Source organism: Tachypleus tridentatus, chromosome 13, assembly GCF_004210375.1.
Source record: "Tachypleus tridentatus isolate NWPU-2018 chromosome 13, ASM421037v1, whole genome shotgun sequence".
Taxonomy (NCBI): domain Eukaryota; kingdom Metazoa; phylum Arthropoda; class Merostomata; order Xiphosura; family Limulidae; genus Tachypleus; species Tachypleus tridentatus.
The window spans coordinates 81,352,714-81,380,538 of NC_134837.1; the positions used below are offsets into that span (position 1 = coordinate 81,352,714).

The 27,825-nt window shown below is 31.6% G+C and overlaps 1 protein-coding gene across 3 annotated transcripts; it reads left to right on the top strand.

Annotated features, from left to right (window-relative positions):
• Nucleotides 1-1,231: 1,231 nt before the first annotated feature.
• Nucleotides 1,232-27,825, top strand: HDAC11 (Histone deacetylase 11). 3 transcript variants are annotated; one of them, XM_076474668.1, is made up of 9 exons: nt 1,232-1,387; nt 6,895-7,040; nt 7,430-7,530; nt 7,780-7,896; nt 10,987-11,166; nt 11,427-11,523; nt 12,811-12,880; nt 18,211-18,319; nt 26,805-27,825. In XM_076474668.1, exons 1-9 carry the CDS (start codon nt 1,329-1,331, stop codon nt 26,955-26,957), a joined length of 1,032 nt encoding a protein of 343 aa, XP_076330783.1. In that variant the 5' UTR covers nt 1,232-1,328; the 3' UTR covers nt 26,958-27,825. The 3 variants fall into 3 exon arrangements, with proteins under 3 accessions (XP_076330783.1, XP_076330785.1, XP_076330784.1); XM_076474669.1 differs by lacking the exon at nt 1,232-1,387 and adding an exon at nt 1,904-2,039; XM_076474670.1 differs by lacking the exon at nt 7,780-7,896.

A 27,825-nucleotide genomic window follows, 5' to 3' on the forward strand; every position in this document is an offset into this window, starting at 1 on the left:
CTTACTTTTATTGTTATTTTTTCTCTTAAATACAATGGCATATTTAACATATAGGTAACCAGCTTTGTACTTATTTGATCTTATTCTTGACCAAATCAAATATTGTCAAAATTCATTTAATTTGATAGTTGCCTTCGCACCCGGGTCTGTGCGCATGTGTATGTGTGTGTGTCTGTGTTTATACGCTCGTATCTCGAAAAATAATAAATCGATGTAAATGAACATATTACATAATATGCGAAGTCGGTATAGGACAGGCCTCTCCAAATTTGATTTGTATCCAAATTCTGGATCACTTTGAAGCGTTTTTTATAATGGAGAAATAGAGCATTTTCGTGTTTTGTGGTTAATACCTCTGTAAAGTGTGATCGGATTTATATCAGATTTCATGAGAACATTAAGGTTGAACTTCTCATAATACTTCAAAAATGATCCAGCTCGTTAACAATTAGTAGCCTGAGAAGGATTTTCCGAGTTTTCGTATTTTTGTGACTTGATCGAACACTTATCATAAACAATGTGAATGTTAAAGCTTGAACGCCCCAGTGGCTCAACGGTATGCCTGCGGACTTAAAACGCTCAAAACCGGGTTTCGAAACCCGTGGTGGGCAGAGTACAGATAACCCATTGTGCAGCTTTGTGCTTAATTCAAAACAACAACAAAAGCTTGAATATCTTGTTTTCATTTTTATAATGGGAGTGAAAATGACGTGGGTGATAATGCACTCTGGAAGAATTAAGTGCATCATAATTTAAATATTCTTTCCTTGAGTTGATTGATTCAAAGTGCGACCATTCAACATCCTGTTTGTTTGTTTGATTGTTTTGGAATTTCGCACAAAGCTACTCGAGGGCTATCTGTGCCAGCCGCTCCTAATTTAGCAGTGTAAGACTAGAGGGAACGCAGCTAGTCATCACCACCCACCGCTAACTCTTTTACCAACGAATTGTGAGATTGATCGACACATTATAACGCTCCCATGGCTGAAAGGGCAAACAAGTTTGGTATGACAAGGATTCGATCCCGCTTCCATCAGATTACAAGTCGAGTGCCTTAATCACCTGGCCATGCGGAGCCAAAACACAAGATTTTTTCAACATCAAATATTTACAATCAAGATGTGTTACTTCCATTAGAAATGTAAACACTGTTATTGCTTTATTATATTAAAGAACAGTCGTTATATAATTTTATCATAATTTGTATACTATCTTTACAGCCAGTTATGGAATTTGTTTGTTGTTATTAGTAGTAGTATTTAAAATTGGACTGATCTTAATTAATCTCAGACAGTAAATGGACTAAGCGAACCTGGCGAGTTGTGGAAATGGGTAAACTGAAGATCTTAAAATGTAATTCGATGAGAGAGCAAGATAAAGATCAAAGGTACATTTTTTTCTTTAGTAATGCACAAAAAATAATGTGGCTTTTTTATATTCGTTACCTTTTGTTTCATAATATTGCAATGTTATGATTTTACTGCAGATCCTACCAAGTAGGGGCAGTATTCGAAAGTACGCATTTACAGATACAAGTTTTATGTGTTACAGTATGGTTATGTCATTGCATATTTGCGATGTGAGGCCAATATTACTACGTGGTTTTTCGCAAGTCGGTTATTATCCTTGTTAGCTGATGCATTTGATTACATTTCATGCAATAACATTTACAGGTTCAGCTGTTTGATATTCTGAAAATAAAACTAACTTTTTATCATTAATTCATTAAATGTTATTTAGATACACTAGTAGCAGTCTTCCATTACAAACCATAGTTCATAGCTCTTTGCAGTTTTCATTTATTCTACTTTAAATTTTAATTTGTGAAACATATTTCAAAGTTAAAGATCTGTTGTAACAACTCAATTACGCAATATTTTTGGAACATAACCCTAAAGAAACTGTTCGGTTGTCTCTTAGTCTAAGATGTCAGAAATTTGACCTTGTCAAGCTTTGGCACAAAACTGTTACTGCACCGGTGTTAGTTATACTTCAAAGAGTATTGCATATTGAAAACTGGATGTGTCAACTTTAATCAGGTGTGATTTATAATATTATGTTTATAAAATTAAGTTTCTTCTGTGACAGTAGTTTGGGCCAAAATCATTTCTACATGCACTAAGTAAGATGTACTATATAATATTCTTTGATTGTTATTTTCATTAACAGTATTGATTATAGTTTATAATATTTAATATATTGAAAGCCATTACTTGTTAATTTCATTTTTGATATTGTACTTCAATTATAGGGAATGTTTTACATTTTTTAGCTTCATATGTATATTTGGGACTAACATAAATTTCCAAAACTGGTCAAATCTCATGAGATTGCATTGGAATTACAACTCGAAATATCATTAACACTGATTATATTCCACTAATTAAACTCTGCATTCTGATCTTTATAATTAGAAGTCTAAGGAAAATATATGTAATTAGCTACACTGATTACCAGTTTGATTATTAATGCTATTAGTTTTATTCTAAATACATAGCTTGTTGTGATTGTAAGTTAATATTAGTCACAAATGAGGTATAATTTATAGATGTAAAATCAAAATTTATAAATCATTTGTCAAACAATGGAGATAATAAAGACAATGGGAAAAATAGGCAAACAAAATTGCACAAAGAGTTAAACAGTAAATCTATATAAAAGTATGATGTATAATGCGAACAAATTATAAGAAAGGAAAAATATAGAACAGTAGGGTTTAATGGCAAGTGTTGAACAATAATGGGAAGTCATTGATTAAAAAAGTATTAATTATAGTTTAAGTATTAATTCATTTGGTTCCATGGTTTCAGTAATGGCTTAGTTGCTATTAATACTGTTTTCTAAAATACTTTGTGATTTTTTTACTTTGTATATTTTTTTGTCTTTTTTTACCCTTATCTTTATTATGGATTATTTACACAAGTACTAGGTGTACAGATAGACTAGTTTTTAACACATATTTTATGACTTCTCCTTTTAGAATATTCAGTTAACATCAAAGTGGCATAATTTTTTTTCTGTCATACTATGACAGAAACTCTTATATTGCAAACAGAAATACTGCTGGCAATTATAACCTCTAGTGCTAGTTCCTGTTGTGCCTGTGACCCTTTCTGTAATTGTCTGACAGTTCTACAACTCATACTTGACATTCAATAATATTCATTGTCCATGAGAAGGCTTTGATTGAAATTTTAGTTACAAAATGAACTGTCATCACAGCATTACATCACAAAGTAGATTTTATTGAAGTACTTTGTATATGCATTTATCAGTGAAAGTGTCTTGGTTTTCTATTGCAGTGCTCATGAAGTTTTCACTAAAGATAATAATTAAGTTTGATTTTGATCGTTTTATATTTGAAATGTACTTCTTTTTTGTAATTTTTATTGGTTAAATCTGAAACATGTCAGTGTTTTAAAAATTTCAATTGTTTTATTTATTATTAAGCTGTAAAAATACTACCTAGTTATAAAAATATTACCCGGTTATTATTTGTGATGATTGATACCATATCTTCCAGTATTTGAGTTTTGAAACTATACATCACAAGGTTTATTTTAATATTATCTAATTGCACCAATATTAATAAATAAAGTATTTCTTTATTGGGTAATTAGCTGTAGCATACAGACGTCGTGGTCATACCAATTCATATAGAGTATAAAATGTACAATTCAGTTTCAGACAGGTTTACACAACTTGTCTGTCAAGCTATGGCACAAAACCCACATGTCACTAATATGGTTTGTTTATACTCCTTCTCAGTGTATTTAAAGAGTATTACATTCTATCATATGGGCTATGAAAATTTATACAGGTTAATATGTTGAAGATTCTACTTGGTTACTTTTTACCCTCTTGCCAATAGACTGGCACTCCTTGTCCATTTCAAGATATAAAACTAAAACTGTTATTCCAAGAAAGAACTAATCATGAAGGGGAGGGCAAGTCCAGAGCAGGGGGCTTTGTAAATATTAGAGTAATATGTGACTGTTTCAGACTGCTTGTCTGGAGTATGAAAGAATTCTTGATGTTACTACTGGTTATGTTTATTTCTAATCTAAAAAAGATTTGGATAAATGCCAGTTATAGCAACTTCAACAAGCTACTCACTGCTTTTGGTACATAAAGATAGATATATTTGAAACAAATTTGTAGGATGTATTTACCCCTAAATGAACAGTGATTGAACAAAACTGACTAGAGTATTAAAGAAATGAGTTAGAGAATACCTAAAGATATGAATAAGGTTGGTTGATGCTACAGATTATGTAATTAGACAGGAGATTTCCATTTGAGGAAATGGGAATACAGTTTGGTAAGTTGCTTTAATTTATTGTTGCTCTTTATTCTAGTATAAATTTGATTTTGTTGGGTCCTAGGCATAACTTGAGGAAAAATACTATTCTTGGGAAGTTATTAAATATTATTATATATTTATAAAATAATTACTGTCTAGTAGAACCTTTTTTCTTTAATTTAAGTATTAAGACTTTCATTTGAAACCAGACTTGGTATTGTTGTAAGTGAAGACCCTTATGCCTCAACAGATATTCAGTGCTGAGGACTTTCATTATAGGATTACAAAACTCTGCCTAAAAATCCAAGTATCTGTATTTCTTCTCTATTAGTTACATAAGTATAAATTTGTCAATAATATGAAATATTGCTGGTTTTATGTGTGTTGAAGTAATTTTCCTTGCCTAACAAATGACACTGAAAACTGGTTTCAGGGAATAATTAATTTTGCCTTTGTTTTAATTATCTAGTTGTTTTGATGGTAAGTATTATTTTGACTTTATAGAAATTTGCCTTTGTAGTGTAAACTATTTTAAAATGATAATTAGATCACTGTTAGAATATAATTTGTATTGTATCATATTTAGGATTGTACTTGTGGATTTTTTAAAATGTATTTGTTATATTCAGATTTTGCCTGTTATGTTTTTTTATTTGGTATTTGTACATTTCACACATCACAAAAGGTTTACTCTTCTATTAAATAAAACAGTGATATTTAAAAAGCTGTTTAGCCTATAAAGTGATGATGTCTTCATATTTTGCCAAACATTTAGCTGCATTATGAGTAAAGTTTCATTTGTAAAATATTTTTAAAGTTAAATGAAACATTTGAATATGCACTAAAGCTGCTTCAGGCTGTAGATTATTTTATTTCTCTGTATATTCTGATCTTTACCCTGCTACATTCTTTCTGCTGAGAAGTAGGCTTGAGCACAGAATTTTAAGAATGTAAATAATCATTAAAATGTATTATTGATATTATATTGACAATAAAAAAAAAGCTTAAACCTGTTTTCATTTCCTGGTGAGTTAGTAAAAAATATTTTAAGATGCCCTTTTTTCCAAATTTTGGTCTTAATTCTTCATACACTTTCATCTCCAATTAGAATATTTTTCACATATCATACATTTAACATTTATACAATAAAGAGCTGTAAGTTAAAGCAATTTTACAAGACTGCTTGTGAACTAGTTTTGTATGTGCAAATGGCAGAAATCCCATTATATATGTAATAAACATAAATGGTTCTGTAATTAACTTTACAGGGTAGCAATGTTTGCCATTAATTTTTATAATGTCATGTAAATTATACTTGTCACATCTCGGGCCTAGTGTGATCAGGTGAGTTGAGGTGTTCGACTAGTAATCAGAGGATCATGGGTTCGAATCCTTGTTGCACAAAACATGCTTGCCTTTTTAGCTGTGGGTGCATTATAATGTGACAGTCAATCCCACTATTTGTTGGTAAAAGAGTAGCCCAAGAGTTGGCAGTGGGTGGTGATGACTAGCTGCTTTCCCTCTAATCTTACATTGCTAAATTAGGGACAGCTAGCAGAAATAGCCCTCATGTAGCTTTGCGTGAAATTCAAAAACAAACAAAAAAAACAATTGTCACATCTCTGATAGATTTTTAATTTGAGAAAACTCAGACAAAAATTAGCAACTGCTCATCTCAGTACTTTTTTGTCTGTGCATTCCAAAACAGGCCAAGATATTTATGTCTTGCCTTTTTTTGGAGTTGTGTTCAAATGCTTAATACTGCTTTTCGAATAGAATTAATGGAATTTTCATCATTTAAACAAGACTACATCTCTTGTATAATCTTTTGGTTTAAACTAATACAATCAAAATTAGATCATCATGAATCACATGTTGGTCAGGATGAATTATTTATTTGTCCTGCCTCACATGCTTGTAATTCATTTTAATTACAGATTTTTAGACAATAAGAAGGCAATACAACTTGCATAACTTGTCTGAAAAAGAAAAGTGCTTAATTAAAACTTGAAATTGGCATGTACTGAGTTTGATTTGTTTTCATTTAAATATTGTTGACTTTTAACATGATTTGAAATGTATTACTTTAGTCACTAATTTAAAAGTATTTTATCAAGCTGAATTCACTTAAGTCTCAGAACTGTCTGCTGTATTGAAGATTTTAGTTTCATGTCTGTATTTTAAATGTTCAACATTGTGCTTTCAATCAAAATAATCCAGTCTTCTACACTGTTTTGTATTGACGTCTCCTATTGTAGGAAGAGCTAAGATCTTATTTTGTTATTGCAACCCTTCTCTTTTCCATTGGTATGAATGCAGAACAAGTTTTTTTTCTTTGTCCTGTTCATGTGATTTGTGTTCAGGATGCAAATTGTAATAATCAAAAATGCAAATTTTGATTAATTGATCAGTTTATGTGATTGTAGTCAAGGCCATAACAGCTCATAAGTAATTGCTTATACTACACAGCTATAGTTAGAGTTCTGTCAAAAGACATTGTTTGAAGAGTTTGTGTGATTATCAAAAAATATTACATTTTAAAAATGTTTAATGAAAATGTTATTGGATGTTTTATGAATATTTTTTTTAAGGATGGAGCACAGTCTGTATTTTGACATAAGTCCTGATCAAATACCAATCATCTATGCCTCAGAATATAATATCACATTTGGTGGTTTGGAAAAAGTCCATCCATTTGATGCTGCTAAATGGCATAACGTACATACATTTTTAAAAGGTGAGATTATCTTTCTCATCCTTATTTATGAAAAAGCTGTAAAATAAATTCTTATTGTCAGTATTAACTTTTTCTCTCATGTTTTATCTTGGTTTGAATGTGGACAGACTACTTTTTAATAAAATTTTTGGGAATTCTTGTAGTAAATAAGCAAATATTTGTGCATGGTTATCTCTCACTTATGTCCTTATTGCAATATGAAATGTAAAAGAACTTTTATGAAATGCAAATAGTTTCTGAACACAAAAATATTTATAATTTATAATTAAATATGATTCCCAGTAGTTTTTTTCTTAAGTTGAATTGTAGATTGTAAAAGAAGTGTTTGAAAAGGCTCAGTCGGGTTTTGAATTATTATGTCTACATAATTTACACTTTTTTCTATGTAGATGCTAGTATCATAACTGATACCTCCACAGTGTCTCCCAAAGAAGCCACAGATGAAGACCTGATGGTTGTCCATCCTCAGAGTTACCTGAACAAATTGAAGGTATTTGTTGCATAATTCTTGTAATATTAATAATACATAATTTATATTAGAAATTGCACCTGGTTTTACAATCATTATCAGTAGTTTTTTCTCAATTGAATCTACATGTAATTTGTGTTTTGTTTTTAAAAATAAATTTAAAATAAGATAAACTCTGCCTATGTTTAAATCTTAGTTTTCTTTGTGTTACAGAAACTATAATAAAACTTGAACTTGGTGATGTTTGTGTACTATTTTCTATGCATACAGTGGAGTGCCTATGTAGCACAAGTGACAGAAGTGCCTTTTGTAGCTCTGTTTCCCAATTTTTTGGTGCAGAGGAAGGTACTCAGACCATTCAGATATCAAACTGGAGGCACAATACTGGTGGGTAAATGTGTTTTGTTTATGGGATATCAACTTTGTGTATAATTGTTGAATATTTTAAGAATTGGTATTTTAAACTTATCACACACTGTATAAGCAAATTAGTATATTAGCATAGAACTGTAATTTAATTCAAATTTTATTTAATATATTCACTAACAGTTGAGATATAAAAACAATTTATATAGTGGGTAGGACACAAAAACATCCTATAATGATGTGTCAAGAAGGTTTGAATGGAAGACTTTAATTCATTTAAAAGATAAGAAAAATACTACACTATTGTAGTATTTTGTTGTATTGTGTTAAAAGCAGCTTCTGATATGTCTTACTTCATCTCACACAAAGCTATCTCAATATTCATCTGCCCTCTAAGCAGGGCCTAAACTTTTCACAATCATTGATTGCACTGGTCTATTTACCCCATCAATTTCGTGCTTTTTCTAAACACACGTATCATGTGACTACTTTTCACCAATCACATTGTTCCACCTATAGTGGTACGACTAGCTCCCTCTGCTATTCTCACCCAATCCTTTTTATTTTTATTTTTTATTTATACTGTATTGTTTAGAAATGTTTTTTTTTCACGTATGGCTACTATTTATGAAAAATGCCATTAGCATTTTTTTTCAACAGTTTTGTTTAACGTGCTTGCATTTACTTGTGTAAACATTTTTTTTTTTGCAATTATATGTTGTTACTAAATTACACGAGTTTCAGCTACCCTTGTCTATCCTTTGGTTGAATAAATTGGGGTTTGTTTGCTTTTCAAAATGAGGAATTGCTTACAACCATTGCTCTTTCTACAATGTAATGTTCTCCAGACTCCTAACTGCATTTCCTCCCCTTTTTCTTCCAGTGGAGCATGGGAGTCTTTACCAGTTCTGTCTTTCTCCTTGGTGATTTTTGAATTTACTTTACCATATCTGTTCATGATTGGTACTCAGTGAGAAGAAGGCAATGCTGATTTCCCTCCTTCCACTTCCCCTGAATGTTTTTCCCAGGTGGACATGTCCTACATAGAATCCTCCTTCTAATGCCAGGTTTTAGATGATAATGTCTTGTTTTTATGATTGTATTCTCCTTGATTCTGGTTACCAAAGGTCCTTTTCCAACAGTTGAGTTGGGGAAACTTTGTCTCTCTTGTAATACTTGCAGCAGGACATACACACACTGTTCCCATGGTTGGGTGAATGTTTCATATCCTACTCACAATTCCAAATGCAGGTTTTCTCTTCCCTGCATTTCAGTTGAGTGAGTATAATTTTGCCTGTAATATCAGTTACAGCTATTACTCTGCTCTTATAGTTAAGTTGAGGAATTGTCATGACTTCATAATGCCAGGTTCAATTGATTGTACTTCTTGTTCCTACACTTGTTTTGAGTGTTTGTCCAGCTTTGACTGAAAGCTCACCTCTTCTTTGTAATTCTAGTTGTTTGACATATGGTACTCTATTTACTTCGGTTGGGGGTTGATGGGTTATATATAATGTGGTTGATATACCATAGCTGCACTGTCGATGTTACATTTTCGTTTTTTTTTCATCCTGAACTTCTTAATGTCAAGGACGAGTAATGGAACCTTGTTTGTGGTAGGGAATATTCATAACTAATTCTGTTCATATGTTGCTTTAGTTTGCACCTCTTGGAACATATTACAGTTATGCAAGTAGTCTCCTTTTCCACCCATTTCAGATAAATTTTCTACTTCCTGGAAAGAGAGCATATCTGTTCCAAAACTATTTTGGTACCCTACATGTGTGCTTCATTTTCATCTCTGAGCACACCCATTCATTCTGGGTGATTTCTTTACACTTGGTTTCTATGTTATGTATTTAAACCAGTTTGCAATTTTATCTTTGTGTGAGAGGAGGTAAAACCTCATAAATTAGATTTTTTGTGTAAGAAAAATGTTATATCCGATAAATACCTGCCTCCACTCACACACTTCCCACTCTTTTTTTCCCCCCCAACCAGTGTTGTTCTTTTATAGCCTGCAGATTTTTAAAAGTGAAGATTAAATGGGAATAGCAGAGGGAGCCAGCTAAACCAGTCTAGGTAGTGCTATACAATTAGTGAAAAGTAGTCACACGATATGTACATGTTCAGAAATGGTACAAAATCGGTGGGTTATATAGACTATAGCAAGTTGTTTAGATGTACTGTCTTTTGGTTGCTGTTAATCATGATCTACAACAATTTGGTTCTTTCTTAGTTTATTATATCTTTTCATCAGAATTGTTCCATAAGTAGAACAGATAAAAAATATTTTGGTGTTTGTAGCTCAGCACTAATACTATTAAAGTTGGTGATGATACAAGTAATACATGTTTACAGTGTAATACCACTGAAGTTGGTGATACAATACAAGTAGTAAAAGAAGCTTTAAAAAATATGAATGATGTAAGGATGAAAATACCAAAAAGTATGGAAATAAAGTAGAGATGAATATATATGAAACCATACAAAAATCTATATATAAATATCTAAATCTTTCCAAGAAAAACTTTTATCTACAACTAAATGCTGAAATACTTTCATTTGCATGAATTCAGCTTTGAATAAAAACTCGTAAACTGAATAATGCTATAAAGACTTACAATGACTAATTCCCATAAGCTTGTAACACTGACTTTGTGGCTACTTGTGTAGTGGCTTTGTGTATTCGTCCATACCTTGTTTTTTTAATTTCTGGCATTCCCATCCCAACATTATCTTTATTTTTCACATTGTTTTAATTACTTGTTTTTTTTCCTCTCAAACAATACCAAATAATATTTTATAATGAATGCCAGTTGTTATGAAGGCAGCAGTTTATCCTTGTATGATGAGTTGTCTTGATGAACATCATGTGTTGAAGTTAGTGAAATACTATTGTGCTTCTATGATTTTAACACACATGATTAACTGCACACAGTTGTTAGGCACAGATTGTACTCAGCATATCTTGGTGTTATATGTATACATGGTTTCTGTTTTTGGGTATTATAGCTGCTGCACTGAGGGAGCTACCCAAATTTAGAATAAGGTAATAATGATTTGTATTTTAAAATATCTCAAAGTTCAGACAGACATGTTTTTCTCTAGGCAGGCAAACTTGCACTTGAACGAAACTGGGCTATTAACATTGGAGGAGGATTTCATCACTGCTCAAGGGAGCAGGGTGGTGGATTTTGTGCTTATGCAGATATCACTCTATGCATACAATTCCTTTTAAGAAGGCAGATGATTCAGAAAGCAATGATTGTTGATTTAGATGCCCACCAGGTGTGTTCTTTCTTAAGGATAAAAAGCTTAACCTACATTGCAGTGTAGATATCCTAATCCAAAGAGAAAAACAAGCACTACTCTTATTTATGTTACAGACTTGTATCATGAAAAGCACAAATGATAAAACTTTTAATATATCTTTGTGATATTAAAATTCTAAATAGTAAAAAAGATTTAAGTAAGTGTAAAAGATTAAGATAATTACAAATATTTCAGTAGAATAAAATATAATTCTCTATTTTTCTTGTTCTTTCTAGGGTAATGGTCATGAAAGAGACTTCTTAAATGAGAGAAATGTTTATATTTTAGACATATATAATGGGGGTATTTATCCTGGAGATGTGCTTGCTAAAGGTAGGAATAGTTCAACTTACTCATCTTAAAGATCATTTGGTATACTTTAAAACTGATTTGATTTGAATTGTTTTTTTTTATCATGGAATGTTACATGTGATGTTTGTTTTCATCATTATTGATACTGATGTTGTTTTAGTTGAGAAGTTCAAATAACAAGATTATTTATTATAAAATTAATAACTGTAAATTAAACATCTAATAGTGATAATTAGTTATTGATGAAGTGTAAAATAAGCTTTGTAATATATAAGAATTTATGTATAGTGTGTATCTGTGAGAGGTACAAGAGTCATAATCCAAGCATCATATTAATGTGGGAATTATCACTTGTTTCCTGCAAATTCAATATTGTTTTTGAATCTTGAAAAGTTTCATTTCCTGCAGTTTGGCCAAAATTATTAAGTGCTGTTAATCTTTACTTGGTCATAGGTAGAAGCACAGAAATGTGAAAAACCTGGAATCACTTAAAAGGAAATTAATTTATTTGTTGCAAGAAATACAGAAGTATGAAAATCAAAGTTTAACAACATCTTGAGTAAAAGGAAATATTTCACAGTATTTTTAAGAAGTATCAGAAACAACTTAGTAGAAAAAATGTAAAATTACTGAGTTTATTTAGAAAATACCCTGGGAATTGAAATTATCAAATCAAACCAATTAACTAGAAATAACAAAAGATTAAATCTTTTTAATTACAAATATACGGCACAGAATCATTGCTTAAAAATTCACTATAAGTGATGTGAGGTGATTGAACCTTTACTATTTTGCTATGTAAGCTTGTTTATGTTAAAGCACTTGTTTGTTTTTATCACTTATTTATGCAGATATTTTATTAATAGCAATCTGGATCAGTGGTGTATTTTATGTCATTTAGGTGTGTATAAAAGGTAACAAAAATTGACACTTCACACTAAGATATTGAAATACAGCTCTCTTTTCTTCAGTTCTTTAAGGGATAATATTTTTACTAAATTTCATGGATGTTGTAGTTAATTATCACTACCACAGATAAATGTATGTCTCATTTTAGAGCACAGCCATATGAGTTTCAAATTTTGTTCCATCATAAAGAAAAGGTATTCTTAAAACTTTTTATAGTTTACCTGATTCAAGTTTCAGTTAAGTAATAAAACACTTAAATGTGTTTTTGTTCTTTATATAGAAATAAACTTGACAGTTGGAGAATTTATTTATAAATGTTGCAGTGAAACTCTTAAGCAAAATATTTTGTGATATTGAAAACTTTGTTATGTATAGTTAAAGCTAGAATTACTTTTGTAGATGCCATTAAACGATGTGTTGAACTGAGGCATCGTACTAAAGATGCTGAATACCTGGAGAAAGTAGATATGTAAGTTTACCTTTCAAATCATATTTATGGTTGGACTATACATCATTCTACCGACCTGTTGCATCTGTTAAAATAGTACATTTTAAGTTGAATTATGATTAGTAAATATTAAAATATTGTATATGACTAATAAATGTTTGTATTTGCCTTGTTATTGTTGGGGAATGCCTTCTGACCATGCTAGCAAATGATTAAAATTGCCTAACTCATAATAACAGCTACAATATTTTGGTTTGATATTTTATGAGCTCTGTTCACTGGAAGCTTTGGAGTCTTTGCCACTGACAAACTACAAGTTTTGTTTTTGGCAGTAACTCTTTTTAGTAGAAAAAGTGTGACTTAGAAATATAAATTCAGGTTAGAAAAGTAATAAAATATGTTACTGAATTGCTGACAACTAGAAAAATGCTTAAGACCATTTTTGAGTAAGCATCATGTATAGTAAAGATGCACGTGAACAAACAAAAGGAAAATAAGTTTTTGTTTTAAAAAGTCAGTAGTTTTAAATAGTTCTTCCTTCATAAGACAGGTCTTCACGGGGTACACTGAATGCAATTTCTTTGTGACAGGAACACTATTAGTACACTATCTTAACCCTTCCATTACAGGTTGGGTGGGATCCACTCAGCTTGCAACCAAGAAAGATCCATGAGAGTGATTATACAATGATTTGTGATAATGTACTCGTATGCTTACAAATTTTTGCAGGTTGTCTGTTAACATTTATTAGGCTTTCATACACAGAATGTAAATTTTTTAAAATGAATTTTTAAAAATTTTTGATTAAACATTTTCTCATAAAAAATTTTTTTTCTTTCTGAATGTTGACTATTCAACATGCAAAGTAATTTTGATTTCAAGATTAAAAGTACTTTTATGCATCAGAACATATTCAAATTTCATTTGCAAAATTTTTATAACATCCAGACAATTATAAAAATATTTTTTAAGGAAAAAAACTATATCTGCTATTTTCAGTACTGTATTTCTTTATGAGTTGGATCAATTTGACCAACTTTGTAACCTTCATAAATAATTAGGAAATAAACATAAATTATGCTTTTTTTCATTCTAGAAGGGCTACAGATTATAAAACAAAAACACAAATGTTTAGTCTAAATATTTTATATTGAATAACATTTATATATTTTTTTATCATATTGACCTTTCAGTCATGCCTGACTAACATTACAGAAGTTGAAATAACACAGCACAGATGCACTCATGTTACCATGTTCAAGAATATGAAACTGACCTTTACAAAGTGACGTGTCTTGGAGTGTTTTAGTACACTAGTATTTTGTGAAATACAGTCGCATTTCAGGTTTAATGGATTATATATGTATATACATTGTTACTATTTAAAATAAGTTCTTAAATTTCAGTTATTTTGCTTAAAATGTAGAATACTGAATAAAATATAGAAAATATTTATTTCTTCTAGTTATGAAATTTGAACTCATTTGCTGCTTTTTGTAGGTTGTTGTGCCTCATCAAATTTTGCATGTAGAGGATGTGAAATGAAATAATTTCTTTTAGGTTTTATACATATATTTATGCTTTTAAAAAACTCTAAATCCTAAATTACTATATTAGTACCATAGAATTCCACTATAATTTATCAAGCTTAGTAGCTTAGTTGTATTTGGGTCTAAAAAATTAAAATTTTGAGCTACTAAAGACTTGTCTTATCATTTAAAATCTGCCATGAAAAGAAAAGGTTTCTTATGTAAATACTTTGCAAATTTTTAGAGATCCATGTGGAGGACATTTTGAGCTTTTGATTGATTTTTCATGTATTGTAGACAGAAGTAGGTGTGTGCAAGTGTTTTCAAAAATGGAAAGAGGTGGGCAGAGCCTTTGTGTTTGATTCAATAAATGTAGTGATTTGTCAGCAAATAGAAGAGATAAGAGGTTCTTATTTTGGACTCTAGCTTGTAAATTTCAGTAATTTGAGTTCCTAATTGGTAAGAAACTATAGACTGTATTTGGACATCACAAGTATCTAATTTGAACAAATGCTACATTCAACATGCCACATAACAGACAAAAACTGGCAATTAAGAGTTCCTTTTTAGCATATACTTTTAAATTAAAAATTAACTAATGGATCATACTAAAATTTGAATTATCTAGAATTTGATACCAAACTTATTGACATATGTTTGTAAAATAGTAGTTTAATAAATTTTGAATGTGAGTCAACAAACATGATATGGCATGATCTACGACCAATGACTCCTAGTGATAAGGTAAGCAAATACTCCTGTGAAGAGACAGTTTTGCAAGGCTGGATGACTGGGTCAGCCTCAGTTACTTGACTTTTGTTCTGAACGTGTATCCCTAGTTGAAATGCTGGAAAACGAAAGCTGTGTTTGTTACTAAAAATATTTGTGTTATTTGGTTTTCAGATAATTATTTTTTAATAATTGTTTTAAAAGTTTCATTGTTGAAATATCAGGACATGTAGAAATATTTTCTTTTAAAATTTCTATGATACTGAACAAAGCAAAATTTTCAACAGTAGTTGTATTTATTACATTAAATGTGAATTGTAATGGATTTAATATTATGTATTTATTTTAATGTTTCTTTTAGTTAAATATATTAATTTAGAAATTCATTTAACTTGTATTGTTAAATTTGTATTGCACAAGTCCTGTCTGTTCTCTAAATTGGTAGAAAATTTTCTTGAGTAAGAATCAACAATACGTGTTTTATGAATGCACTACCATATCTACGAATATTGTTGCCAAGTGAACTTTCAAGAATTTCACCTAAAAGTTATAAATCGATGTGCCAAGAGACAGTTTAAGAATGTATTGTTGGTCTGCTACAATCAGTGTATTATAGGTCTCAGAAACTATACTTGTGACAAATACTTATTAATCAGAAAACCATAGATATTTGACTAGTAGCATTTATAGATTTTGAACATTACAAATTTCAGTGAATAACTTTGAATGTTTTAGTACAAGAGGATGTTAGATATTACTTTCAGTAAAAAGTTACATGTGCTTCAAGCTAGTTTGACATCAAGAGAAGTGGACAGTGTATCAGCTCATACTTAATTTGCTCATTGTGTACCTGGACTATTGATAAAATATTTAATTCCAGACCAGAGAGAATGAATATTATTTGTGAGTTTGTACATAAATTATTATCCATAATAACCATTATTATAAATTTTATTGTTGTTTGTATATTAAAATATATTTGTGTTAAGACAGAAAATTGTGTGCATCAATTTTGTTGCCATATATTGTTAGTTTCATATATATAAACATTTAATTAAATTAAAACTTTCAGCTATTTGAAATCTTAAGACTTAACAAATTGGAGACTTGTCCAAGATGAATTATAATACTTAACATAATTATTGTTGTTTATGCTTGGAATTTTTGAAAGAACACCTTGTAATGAAAGCAAATTACTTTAGAGTGGCTATAAGTTAAATTTTCTTTAAATCATTAAGTGCAATGGGAGTCTTCAACCAGAGTGCCTGAAGTCATGGTGTGTGAGAAGTCTCAAGAAAAATGTTTGGGAACCCGACCCTATTTTGTCAGTACAAAATTATGGATGGTTGTGTTTTATATAACCTTTATATAGCTGAATGGAAAATTCTGAAAAAAAAAAACAAAGAGTACATACATTGGTAGTTGATGAAAACCAAAGTAATTTTTAGCATTATTTTATGTATCAGCTTTATGTCTTGTGTCTATCCATAAATACTTGTGGGTTATTTTAAGTGCCAGAAACTTCTAAAACTGGGTGAATTTCAGTTGTATATATAGACAGTGCAAAATAAATAACTTTGAAGAAAAATATTCCAACTCTGCATTGTCAGTTTAGAAAATTAATTAATTAGAACAACTAAACATTTTGTTTAATCTGTATAATTTCAGATTGTGTCCTAACAAAATTTCTCAGTTTCCATTTCAAGCAAATATTGCTACTATGTCCATAACTTAAATCAAATGCACAGTCAACAATTATTTTCAAACTTCAAGATTTGTTGGTAGAACTAAGTCTCATATATAATATCAAGCCACTAAACCAAAAAGCTTGAAACAATTAAAGGCAAAGCCAAGATGTTTAGTTACTGTGTAACAGCTTTAAGTGTTAATTCAGATAACTTTAAATAAACTTTACAATAACTCGGGTCATTTCCTTTTATAGAATTACCATGTCCTTTAGAAGCTGTGAAAAAAGGTGTGGTTTTCTGTAACAGAAAACATGATGCCTTCATTTGTCCTTCGGCCTTAGGTTATACTACTAACACAAGATCAATTCATTTATGTTAGGCAAAGATATTTAATAAATTGGGCATTTTTAGAAAATGTTCTTTCTAAAAGTACTTGAGTTTAACAGTTAGGTGTCTTCTTTCTGCAACATGAACATATGGTTAAAACTTAACTTTTCAGTAACATTAAACATTTAACAAGAAAGAACATACAAGTATAACATAGAGTTTTTGTGTTTTTCTTAAATATATTCATTTAAAAATACTCTTGGATGAGAAGGAAGTGCTTACTTTTAAAGCTTTTATCTCAAATATAAACTTGATAGCAGTAAATGCCATATTAGTATTTCTAAAACTTAGGTGCTGAAAGCTAGCATACTAAAATGAGATATAGTTCTCAAGTGTGATTATTAAAATAATTTACCGAAAAGCAAATAATATAATTTTTTTTCAAATTAATCTTATAAAAAATACTTTCGTTATATAGTTCTCAGGTTTCATTGACCTAATTAAGTTTTAAAAACATTTCCAAGGATCATGTTAGTAGAGATTGTACAAAACAGGAGTACTTTTTAAAGCAGTTCCTACACCTTCATGTATTGATGTAATTTTCACCATTTAAGCTTCATATTGTTGTAATATCTGTCAAATAACTAGTTAATATTAAGTTTTAAAATGCATTTCCAGGAAAAATGTTACTAGAGATTGTACAGGAAAGAGTGTTTGTTGAAGCAGTACAGATGTTACATGTGGATTTATATGAACTACACTATCTGTGAAAAATATTGTAAAAATGTGTCGGATAATTAAGGTAAATCAGAGTATCATGTATTGTAAATAGGAGAGTGTAAGATAGTTTACCACCAGTGAAGTGTTGTTATTAAAAACAACTTGCAGTCATTGTACTCTGAGGTTTCCCACAACTGAGAGTGAAGAACAAAAGATAGCTGTTTGTGTTCTATTTGCCTAAGTGCATTCTTATATTAGGTTATATTTACTACAAAAGGAACATAAGTGTGTTTATTGTTCTGAGCTATTCATAAGTAAGGTGTAAATATTGGTGATTCAAAATATTTTTCCATTTCAGGCACTTAGAAGGAGCCTTGAATGAGTTTCAACCTGATATTATTGTTTACAATGCAGGAACAGACATTTTAGAAGGTGATCCATTGGGGTGTTTGTCTATAACACCAAAGGTAAAAGAAATAACAATATTTCCTTACTGCTCATACAGTCAACAAGCTTCACAAAGTTTACATACACTGAGGACTCAATTGTTTTGAACTGAGTAAATCACCTTTCCCAAATTTTAGAATTTTTTATCTAATTTATTTAGAATTATGTCAAGCTTTAGATAAATGGTCCTCATGTAGAAGCAAAAATCATTTATGTTCTTTCTTTGTTTTGTTTTTTTAAATTTTGAACAACTTCTGAACCAGCTGAAGATGCTAAGCTCAGTAATAAAGATCATTTCAGCTTCATATGCAGTACGTGGCTTGCATTATCAAACATGGTCAAGTTATCCTGTATGTCAGTCATGGAATGAACTTGTGATACAGTGATACTGTAATTGTAATCAGAAGTGGTATTATATACTGTTTTAAGGATAGAATAAGCACTAAATTAATAATATTCGTTTTCATTAGTAAATAATAGCTTTATAACATTTGAAGGATAGGTTTAAATTAGGGATAAGCTATTCCACTAGGGTTTGTAAATTTCTTAATTGGTAAAAGCTGGTGAGTCTCAAAATAATGAAAACATGCAACTTCAATAGTAATGTAACTTTCTCTTGACACTAGTAGATTGTAGGACCAAATGAATCACTGAGTAAGGAACCTGATAGCTCATGTAGTTTTGAGAAGTAAACTTTTCTCTTTCAGGGGTGAATTGAGAATGAACATGAAATGTAAAAAGTGGGTTTTAGTTATCTTCAGTGTAGCAGGTCTTCATGACACGTAGAAATGTTAGGTTGGCTTTCGTTGAAAGTTTGACTGATTTCTTGTACATATGAAAAAAGGCAGAAATGGTGTATGGAGTATCAGCACTGCAGTGTTTTCAAGGGATATGTATCTTCATCGCTGAAGGAAAATGTTTACTTTTGAAAGCACTGAAGTTGCTAATTTTATCAGTGAGGTGGTATGTATGCTTAATAAAAGCTTTATTTGGTGGTGAGTGATGTACAAAGATAAGTACAGTTACAGCACTTAAATATCATTGGGAGGAGGGATGTACATTCTGCTGAAATTTTAGCTGTTGTAACCAGTAGGAGATGTTAAGTTGATGGTTTTGTGGTAGTTTTAGCTTTATTACTATATTAGAAAGACAAATTAAATTTTGATTAATAATCTGTTATTACCCAAACTAATTTATAAATTGGAACATTCCTTCACTTAAATATTTTCAACATTAAAGAAAAAAAAAAACAACACTTTTTCACATATTCTTTTCACAGTTTTTCTCGTTGCAACATTTGGATTTCCGATACAGTACATTATTTCATTTCACACAACTAACTATTCTCATCCTCTATATGCAAAACATTTTTTACTCATGCCACAAGCCTTTTATCTCATCTTAGTTGGAACTGATTGACTCCAATGCAGCAACGTTTTACCAATAACAGTGTGACACATTCTCGTGGCACACATGACTCCCTCTGTTCAATTTTACTAAACTATTGCTTTTTATTTGGCAGCACTTGTGTTTAAACGTTTTTCTTTTGGTGCTCTTCACGTGATTCACACTTGTAACTTTAGTAGTTTAATATCTGAAATAGGACTTTTTCATTAGATTTTTGTCTTTACTTTGAAGAAGTCTTTAGCTTGATTTCCCCATCTTTATTTTTTTCCTCTCACACTCAAATTTATTACATCAAACACTTGTTTGATATATATTTCTACAATGAATTCTGAAATACATGTTACAGCTTTTGGGTATCATACATCCTACTAGCACTATTTCCTAGCCTGAAGCTATCCATCATAACATTGATTGTTGTGTGGATCAACTTTCTTCTCCTGAAATTGTCCCACATCCTCCTGAATAAGCCAAACCTGCTTGGGTCAATGAAGATTATGATAGCCTATTTACATCACTGGATTATGCCATGTCTTACTAAGCCCCACATGTAGAATCTGTTAGATCTAATATGACATTTTTAGACATGATTTCTCAGGCATGTAGTATTATATCCATTCCCATGGTTTTGTATTATCCCTGTCCTTCTTTGTTGCATGATGGTTTTTCCTTTCATACAGATCACTTTTTATTAGCTAATCATCATTCTGACTGTCTGTTTCTCACTCTTAACAATTTGGGTTGATTTTTACCTGTGTGGGTAGTCCCTGATTTTCCTGTGCATTTAACCCATCTCCATTTTCATACCTTCCTCTTAGCCTTCTCTTCTAGAGTATTTATGTACTATCCATCTCTTTTTCTGAGATGAGACACTGAGGTTTTATCGAGGGAAAGCCTTTCCCTTATTAACTCCATGTTGACTCATTTGTCATCTTCAACTCTTGCTTTACACACATGGTTTCTTTGTTGCCAGGATCTTCTGGGTCAAGATGTGGCCTTGTTCCAGGTTTGTTTGTTGCTTCCTTATTGTAGGAATTGATGTATGTCTCCTTTTCTTTGGCGGTATGTTTTTGATAATGTACCTGAGACTTTGGAATAATGTGACAAGTCTGTGTCTCAACACCCTATCCTCTCCTTTTTGGTAACATGTTTGTCACAGTCATAGCCAGTACTAACCCCCTATTCCTGTTTTCTGTCTAAGTCCTCTTTCATTTTAATCAGTGTTAATAGGCACATCACCAACAGTATTGGTGACTACCCAGAGGGTTCCAGTACAATGGAAGCTCATGTGTACAAATTTGTTCCCCTTTGGTGGTCTTTTACCACAAATCCATGGGTTCTTTGAGTTTTTATTAGTGGGACTTGTCCTAAAATATTTTTCCTCCTTCCTTTGTTTCAGGTACTTGTTTGTTTTTTCCATGTCTTAGGATCCTACCACTGGCCAGAGTTTGTTAGAGACAGTACAAGACCTTCTGTCTCAACAAGCCATTGACCCTTTTCATCATATTTCTCCAGGCTTTTATTCCAGGCTGTTTGTTGTCCCAAAAACAAAACCTATAATAGACTTATTCTTCCTCAGTTAATTTATGAGTCATTTCTCACTCTCGGGTGAAATTTTCTTCAGTGTTTGCAGGCAACAAAGATGTTTGTTGCAAATGCTTATCTACATATCTCAATATCTTGTCAGCTGCAACTCTGTTTTCACTTTGTTCACCATGGGGTGGTTTATCACTTACATGCTCTAAGGTTGAGTCATTATTATATGAATGACTTGCTATTGTTAGCTTGTTCTGAATAAAAGTACACCCATTACATTCATCAGCTGGAAGCAGCTATAGTCAGTTGTTTGATTAAGTTGGATAAGTCATTCCTATGACATACCCAATATCTTGTTCATTTGAGTGTTCCTTTCAACACTCATATCAGTTGGGCTCAACCTTTTCCTCTTTGACTTTGTTTGATGGAGCTCTTAGTTTTTCATGCTTTTACTGCTCCATTTATTACAGACTGCAAGGTTCTATTTCTTTTAGGGATGCAGTCTTATGTGGCAGTCCGATAAGGACCCCTTAGGTCAGGCTTTTCACAACCAGTATAATCTCACAAAGGATTCTTTGACACATCTTGTTACCCTTCCTCCTACCAAATGTGGCTGGACAAGACTCGCATGTCAGTGGGTATTCTGCTTCCTCCTCCTCATCCAGATTTACACATTTCATGGATGCATCCCTTAGGTAATGTGGGCAGAGCTCAATAAACAGGAAGCATCAATGACTGGGGCTGAGAGGTCTTCTCATATCAACATCCTGGAGCTTCTTGCTGTACATTGTACTTTCATTCATTTTCTCCATTTGATGGGAAATGATATAGTAATGATCCATTCTGACAATTCTGCAGTGGTTGCCTACCTCAATCACCAGGGTGACACCTGTTCTTGATCCCTCTAGTATTCATATATTTGATCTTTCTTGGGCCCAGGTTCCAGGTACTTTCAGTGTTGTTGAGGATAATTTTTCTCATTCATACAAATTCTGTTCATTGGAGTAGTTTTTTGATTGTTTTGTTTTCCAGTGGCTTTGCCATCTGTGGGGTGGTATTCTTCACATAAATGCTTTTGCAACAAATTATCTCTGTTTTGGTCACCAGTCTGTAATCCTCTCACCATATTTGTCAGGTTGGATCAACTAATACCTATATGTTTATCCTCCCATTTGACTTCTTCACTGAGAAATTTTGATCATCTATACCATTCCAAGTCCTTCTGATTGCTTCTTACTAGCTGGCTCAGCCATGGTTCCTGTGATTTTTTTCCAGCTCCAACTTTACCCCTCCATTACCTCTTTCTCTGTCTTTCTCCCTTCTTCATCATCCTTCATCATTAGTGCTTCATCCAGTTCTTCCTGACCTCTATCCTCATGCTTGATTTTTATCCAGTCCTTGGTGAGGAGGATCAGGCTTTATGTGATGAGTAGCTTCATATATGGATCATTCAGTTTAAGCTTTCTACCTGGCAGTTTATTAGCATAAATTGAATTTTTTCTGTAGGTGGTCTCTGGGCCAAGGGTTTTCAGCTGATCAGTCCACTGTTCCTCATGTTAATAATTTTATTACTTGTTTTTTTTTTTCATTGAGGGTCTTCTGTATCCTTGATCTTAGGTTATTGAGCAGCTTTGTCCCACACTTTTTATTTTTCCTAATGGTATAGTTTATTTTATCTTTCCTACATTTTCCCTTCTGTTGCATTCCTTCTGGATTTGTCATCCCCCATGGCAGACTGCCCTTCTAGATTGAGATGTTAATGTGATCCTTCACTGTCTCATTCTGTTTTTGTTCTAGCCATTTTCCATGTATTCCTAGCTTCACCTTCCCCTTAAGAATTATTTTCTTCTTCTCTTAGCCTGTAGACATAAGAGATTTGATTTATTTGCCATCAATGTTTCAAGTGCTCTTTATCATCCTACATGTATTCTCCTTTATCTAAATTGTTCCTTTCTCCTCAAAACTTTAGCAGCTTGTAAGGGTAGCTCCTCCTTTTGTGAATGATTTCCCTTCCTTCCATTTTCCACTTTTACCCTCGGCCTGATCCAGATAGATTTCTATGTTTTGTAATTGCAATTCACTGTTATTTTGTCCACATGGTTTATTTTCATAGTTCCCATTCTTGCCTTTTTATACTTTGGTAGTCTTCTTCTGTTTGTGATTTTTCTCCTTCCATTTTCACCAGTTTGGTTTGGCTTTCAATTCAATCAGCTTATTCCTCTATTGTCTTCCTCCCATATTTCGTTATGTGTGTTTTCTCATCAGGACAAACAGGTTATCTTTTGTCTAACATCCTATTTTCATTGTCTATTGAAGGAAATTCCTCCTTCGGGCATGTGGACTACTTCTAATATGTTCATCTCTCACTATTTACAAAGGATTGTGGTTTCTTCATCTTTGGGTTATTGTCTTCTGCCTATAGCCATTGTTCAAACTTCAGTGTGAGTTTGACTAGGTAAGTTATTTTATTCTTCATTATTGTCTCTTCAGGGGCCTTATTTCTCTTTTTGTTATTATTCCTCATTGTTTGATCCTGCTCTGTCGCAAGTGTTGCCTGACCAGTTTTTCTTTAACCATTCTTATCCACACTGTCAAGCCATGTTACTTTGCATATTTTAATTTTATGGCCACAAAACACACTGCCCATTCCTGCCATGCCTAGAATAGAATAAATCTGTATGGTCTGCTTGTAAAAATAGGTTTTAATTGTCACCCATTGCACTATCTCTTTATTGATGTTTCTCTGGACTTTCCACCACATTTAACCCAACTTTTCTTCTGGTGGAGTCAGAGAACTCTTACCACATTCCAGTTCTAAACTGCTGGGGTGGTGGACCATGGGGACATTCTCCTGAATGTGATAATGAAATAGAAACAAAATATGTAAATGATTGAAAAAATATCCAGTTGAATTTAGGTTGGTGGTGTTCTGCTGGTGCAGGTGATGTGATATCCTCTAATATGAAATGTACAAATACAAGGTAGTGAGACATCAAAACTTGCAGTTCACCCCTTTGTTTGGGATCCCTCATTCTACCCTCACATGGAAGTCAGTTTCCAGTGGCCACATTTTGGATGTAGAGTAAAACTAATCATCTTGCATCTTATGGATGGTTATATTCATCCCTTAATTATACTCCTTCGGTGTTGTGGTTCACGTTGGATGTAATGTGGATTGCTGTGGTTATTTTCCTTCTGCTGTCCCATTATTTATCTTATTTCAAAGATGTTATTGTTCTGGGGTTGGTTCATATCATTTTCACTTTTAGGGAGCTTATTTATATTATACAGGCATTTTTTAAATAATGGATGTTGGGTTCACAGATCAATATATATCAACTCATCTTATTAATGTGTTCTGTTCAGGAGGTAGAGGGTTGAGATTCCCAGTGGCTTGGATTTTGGATGTAGCTGGCTTGTCATGTACTGTCCATTACACATCATCTAGGGGCACATCCATTGCTTTTACCAATGTTAATAATTAATGGGACTGATTTTTATAAATATTGCATGGTTTGAATTATTATCTAGCCATAGTTCTCTCCCACTTGAATGTGCTTCTCTCATTTTCTGCCCATATCTGTAATACCTTTTTCAGATGGGTGAAGAGTATACGTGGTTTAGAAATAGTGCAGTCTTTTACATAAGATCTTCATATCCACCTCTCTCATCTCAAGGAGTGTCTTTCACACTTAAAGGATGATTTCTTTTCATTCCTTTGCACCAGTCCTTCCACCCATTCTCTGTGGGATTCTTGGTATTTATATGAAAGGAAGTAATGTACCAAATTGAAAATTATAATTTTTCTATAATGAAAGTATATTTTAGATAGGTATTTACCTGAACTTACCTTTTCTCCCCACTTAACATTGGTGCTTCCATTTTATGCCAAAGTTAGAAGTGATAGCTCAGTATGATTGGATTGAGGGATGCACATGTGTAATGAAGGTGTATCTTGCTCTTATTGGTGGAGGATTGTTGTATGATGATTTGCTTAAAAGGTGCATTGTAATCAATTAATTCCAACTGAGGGGAAGTAAAAGGCTTGTGGCATGCATAAAACATATTTTAGCATATAGAGGGCAGCATTGAACATGAATAGCTATTTATGTGAGTAGAGGTAGTTACTTATTTGAAATACATTTTCAGTATAGGAAAAATTATAATTTCAGAACTAAAGAAAAGACTACCAGGAAACTTTGTTTGGAAACAAGCCACCAAATGTGTCACTAGCTCTCAGACTGTGCATTAAGAAAGTCTATTGAGAAGTTATTTTAAACTTATCAAATACATTTATAGAACTATAAATCAGTGGTTTTGGTGACTTTACATCACAGTTATACTGATAACAATTTTAATCCTGCATTAGTTTTCTGAGGTCTCTGATCCCAAATATGTTGTTGAAATTGGTGCCAACAAATGAAGACATACATGTTTATTGTTTCCAGTAACATAAGTATTTACCTAGTTTGTTAAATTGTTATGCCTAATTTAGGAGGTAAAATATAAACAAGTTGAAATATTCAATTTTTACTTATTAATAAAGGAAGAATTTTGTTAGTGTTTTTTGTCCCAAAATAATAGGTTATTGTTACTTAAATATTTTAAAATAGATTTTTTTTATGATGGGTTCCACTTGGAATCCAGAAGAATGACTATGGAAATGTTTTACAGAAGACTAATGCAAGGTAAATAATTCTCTATTTCTGGTCACATACAAGTTACCAGTAAGAAGGATACCACTTCAACTTGTGTATCTTGTAAGCTGCAAGCCACTGTCAGTGAAATGTTTTGCTCATTACCAGAGCTCATAAGGATCTGCAAAACCTCAGCTAATAAATTATTTACATCAGTCATTTATTGAATAAGAATTATTATGCATAAGATCAAGAAATATGATTTGTTAAAAAATTACTCTTAGTGTTATTGTAAGTTACTGATAAACAAACCACTGATCTGTAGATATGCTTCAATGGCACAAGGCATTTATGCCATGATAACTAGTAACTTTTAAATGTCTGATATAAGTAACTTTTAAACTGAGATCGTGGGTGTTGCATGCTCAATCGACTCGATTATCTCAGGTACTGAGTAAACAGCTTCATTGTCAGTGCTATTATATTCTATTTACTAGGAACTTGTGTAGGGCCAATAAAGATAGATTTGTTGAATGTTATCAGTCTTATTTTAAAGTAATTTCACCAGAGCAACGAATCTGTAGACTACACTTTGCTGGCACAATACATTTATATCATGTAATCTCAAGGTTTATCTATGATAAAAATATAACTTATGAATTTTTTTCCATAACATTTTGTGTAGAAGCTATTGCAGTATCTTAATTTACCCATTATTCTTGATACTTTTTGTATATTTCATTTTACCTAGTTGTAGTTTTTTGGGATACAAGATTTTGCAGATAATTTGATATTATGGTACATTTTTATTAAAGTTTTTGGTTTTTAGAAATTTGCTAAGCACTTGATATTTCTATGCATGTTTTTATTTTATATTTTATTTATTGGCCATGTGAGCTAATTTTAAGTGCCCCGTATTTGTTTTTAGGGTATTATCGAAAGAGACGAGATTGTTTTTAGGAAAGCAAAAGACCGTAACATCCCTATTGTGATGCTCACTAGTGGTGGATACCAACATGTTACAGCAAGAGTAATTGCTGATTCTATTATCAATCTTCACCACAAAGGATACTTAACATAATTTTTAGGAATGTAAACATGAACGATCATTTCTGAAGAGTAGAGTTTGGAATTATAATTTGAAGGTGACAAACTACAACTTGTTTTATTCTGTATTGTGATTTTTGTCACATTATGAATTTTGTTTTTACTTAGTAACATTGAATAAAAATGCTGTATGGTGAAATAATTGTCATGTGGAAGGTAAAAGAATATTAACCATCACCAAACAAAATAAATTATAAGATCCTATATAAATGATAATTGTAACTAAGAGATGTCTTTTGAGATACCACTCTGGCTTTAATATTCCTTGAATGGAATTTTGGTTAACTCAAGCAGTTTTCAGTGATTGTTGATATTTTTTGTGCAGTTCACTGCATCTTAACTCCTTATGGATCAGATTAATGAAATGAGCCCAAAAGAAAATTTTTGATACAAGTAACTAACTGTGAATTGTGATATTAAAAGATTTTTATTGTAAATTTTAAAGTATATTCAACTTATGTTTTGTAAGTTAGATTATTCTTTATGTTGAAAAAGAAGGACAAATATATTTATTAATTAATAAGTTTAGTAAAATTCATGTTCAGATGCTAACAAAACAAAATAAGATCTTTCTATTGTCGTCCGAAGTCACTCAACAGTATAATAGATATATAATGCAAAACGTGGTATTAAAAGAGTAAATACATAAAGATATGTACAGGTTATATATATAATTTGTATAATTTCCAAAATATTAAACTCTTACTGATTGTTTTGACTTGCAGGATGAGTTGTTCTTATACTCAAAAACTTTATAATATTTGTGTAGAACTAAAAGGTGGTATATACCTGTAGTGTAGATAATAAAAATGGTGTAATAAAGTCATGATATAAAAACTTTA

What these genes read in the sequence shown, in the direction of transcription:
- HDAC11 (XM_076474668.1), top strand. Translation starts at nt 1,329, where the DNA reads ATGGGTAAACTGAAGATCTTAAAATGTAATTCGATGAGAGAGCAAGAT. An exon ending in GTTACCTGAACAAATTGAAG is followed by an intron (nt 7,531 to 7,779) that starts GTATTTGTTGCA and finishes CTATGCATACAG; the next exon opens with TGGAGTGCCTATGTAGCACA. An exon ending in GTTTGTCTATAACACCAAAG is followed by an intron (nt 18,320 to 26,804) that starts GTAAAAGAAATA and finishes ATTTGTTTTTAG; the next exon opens with GGTATTATCGAAAGAGACGA.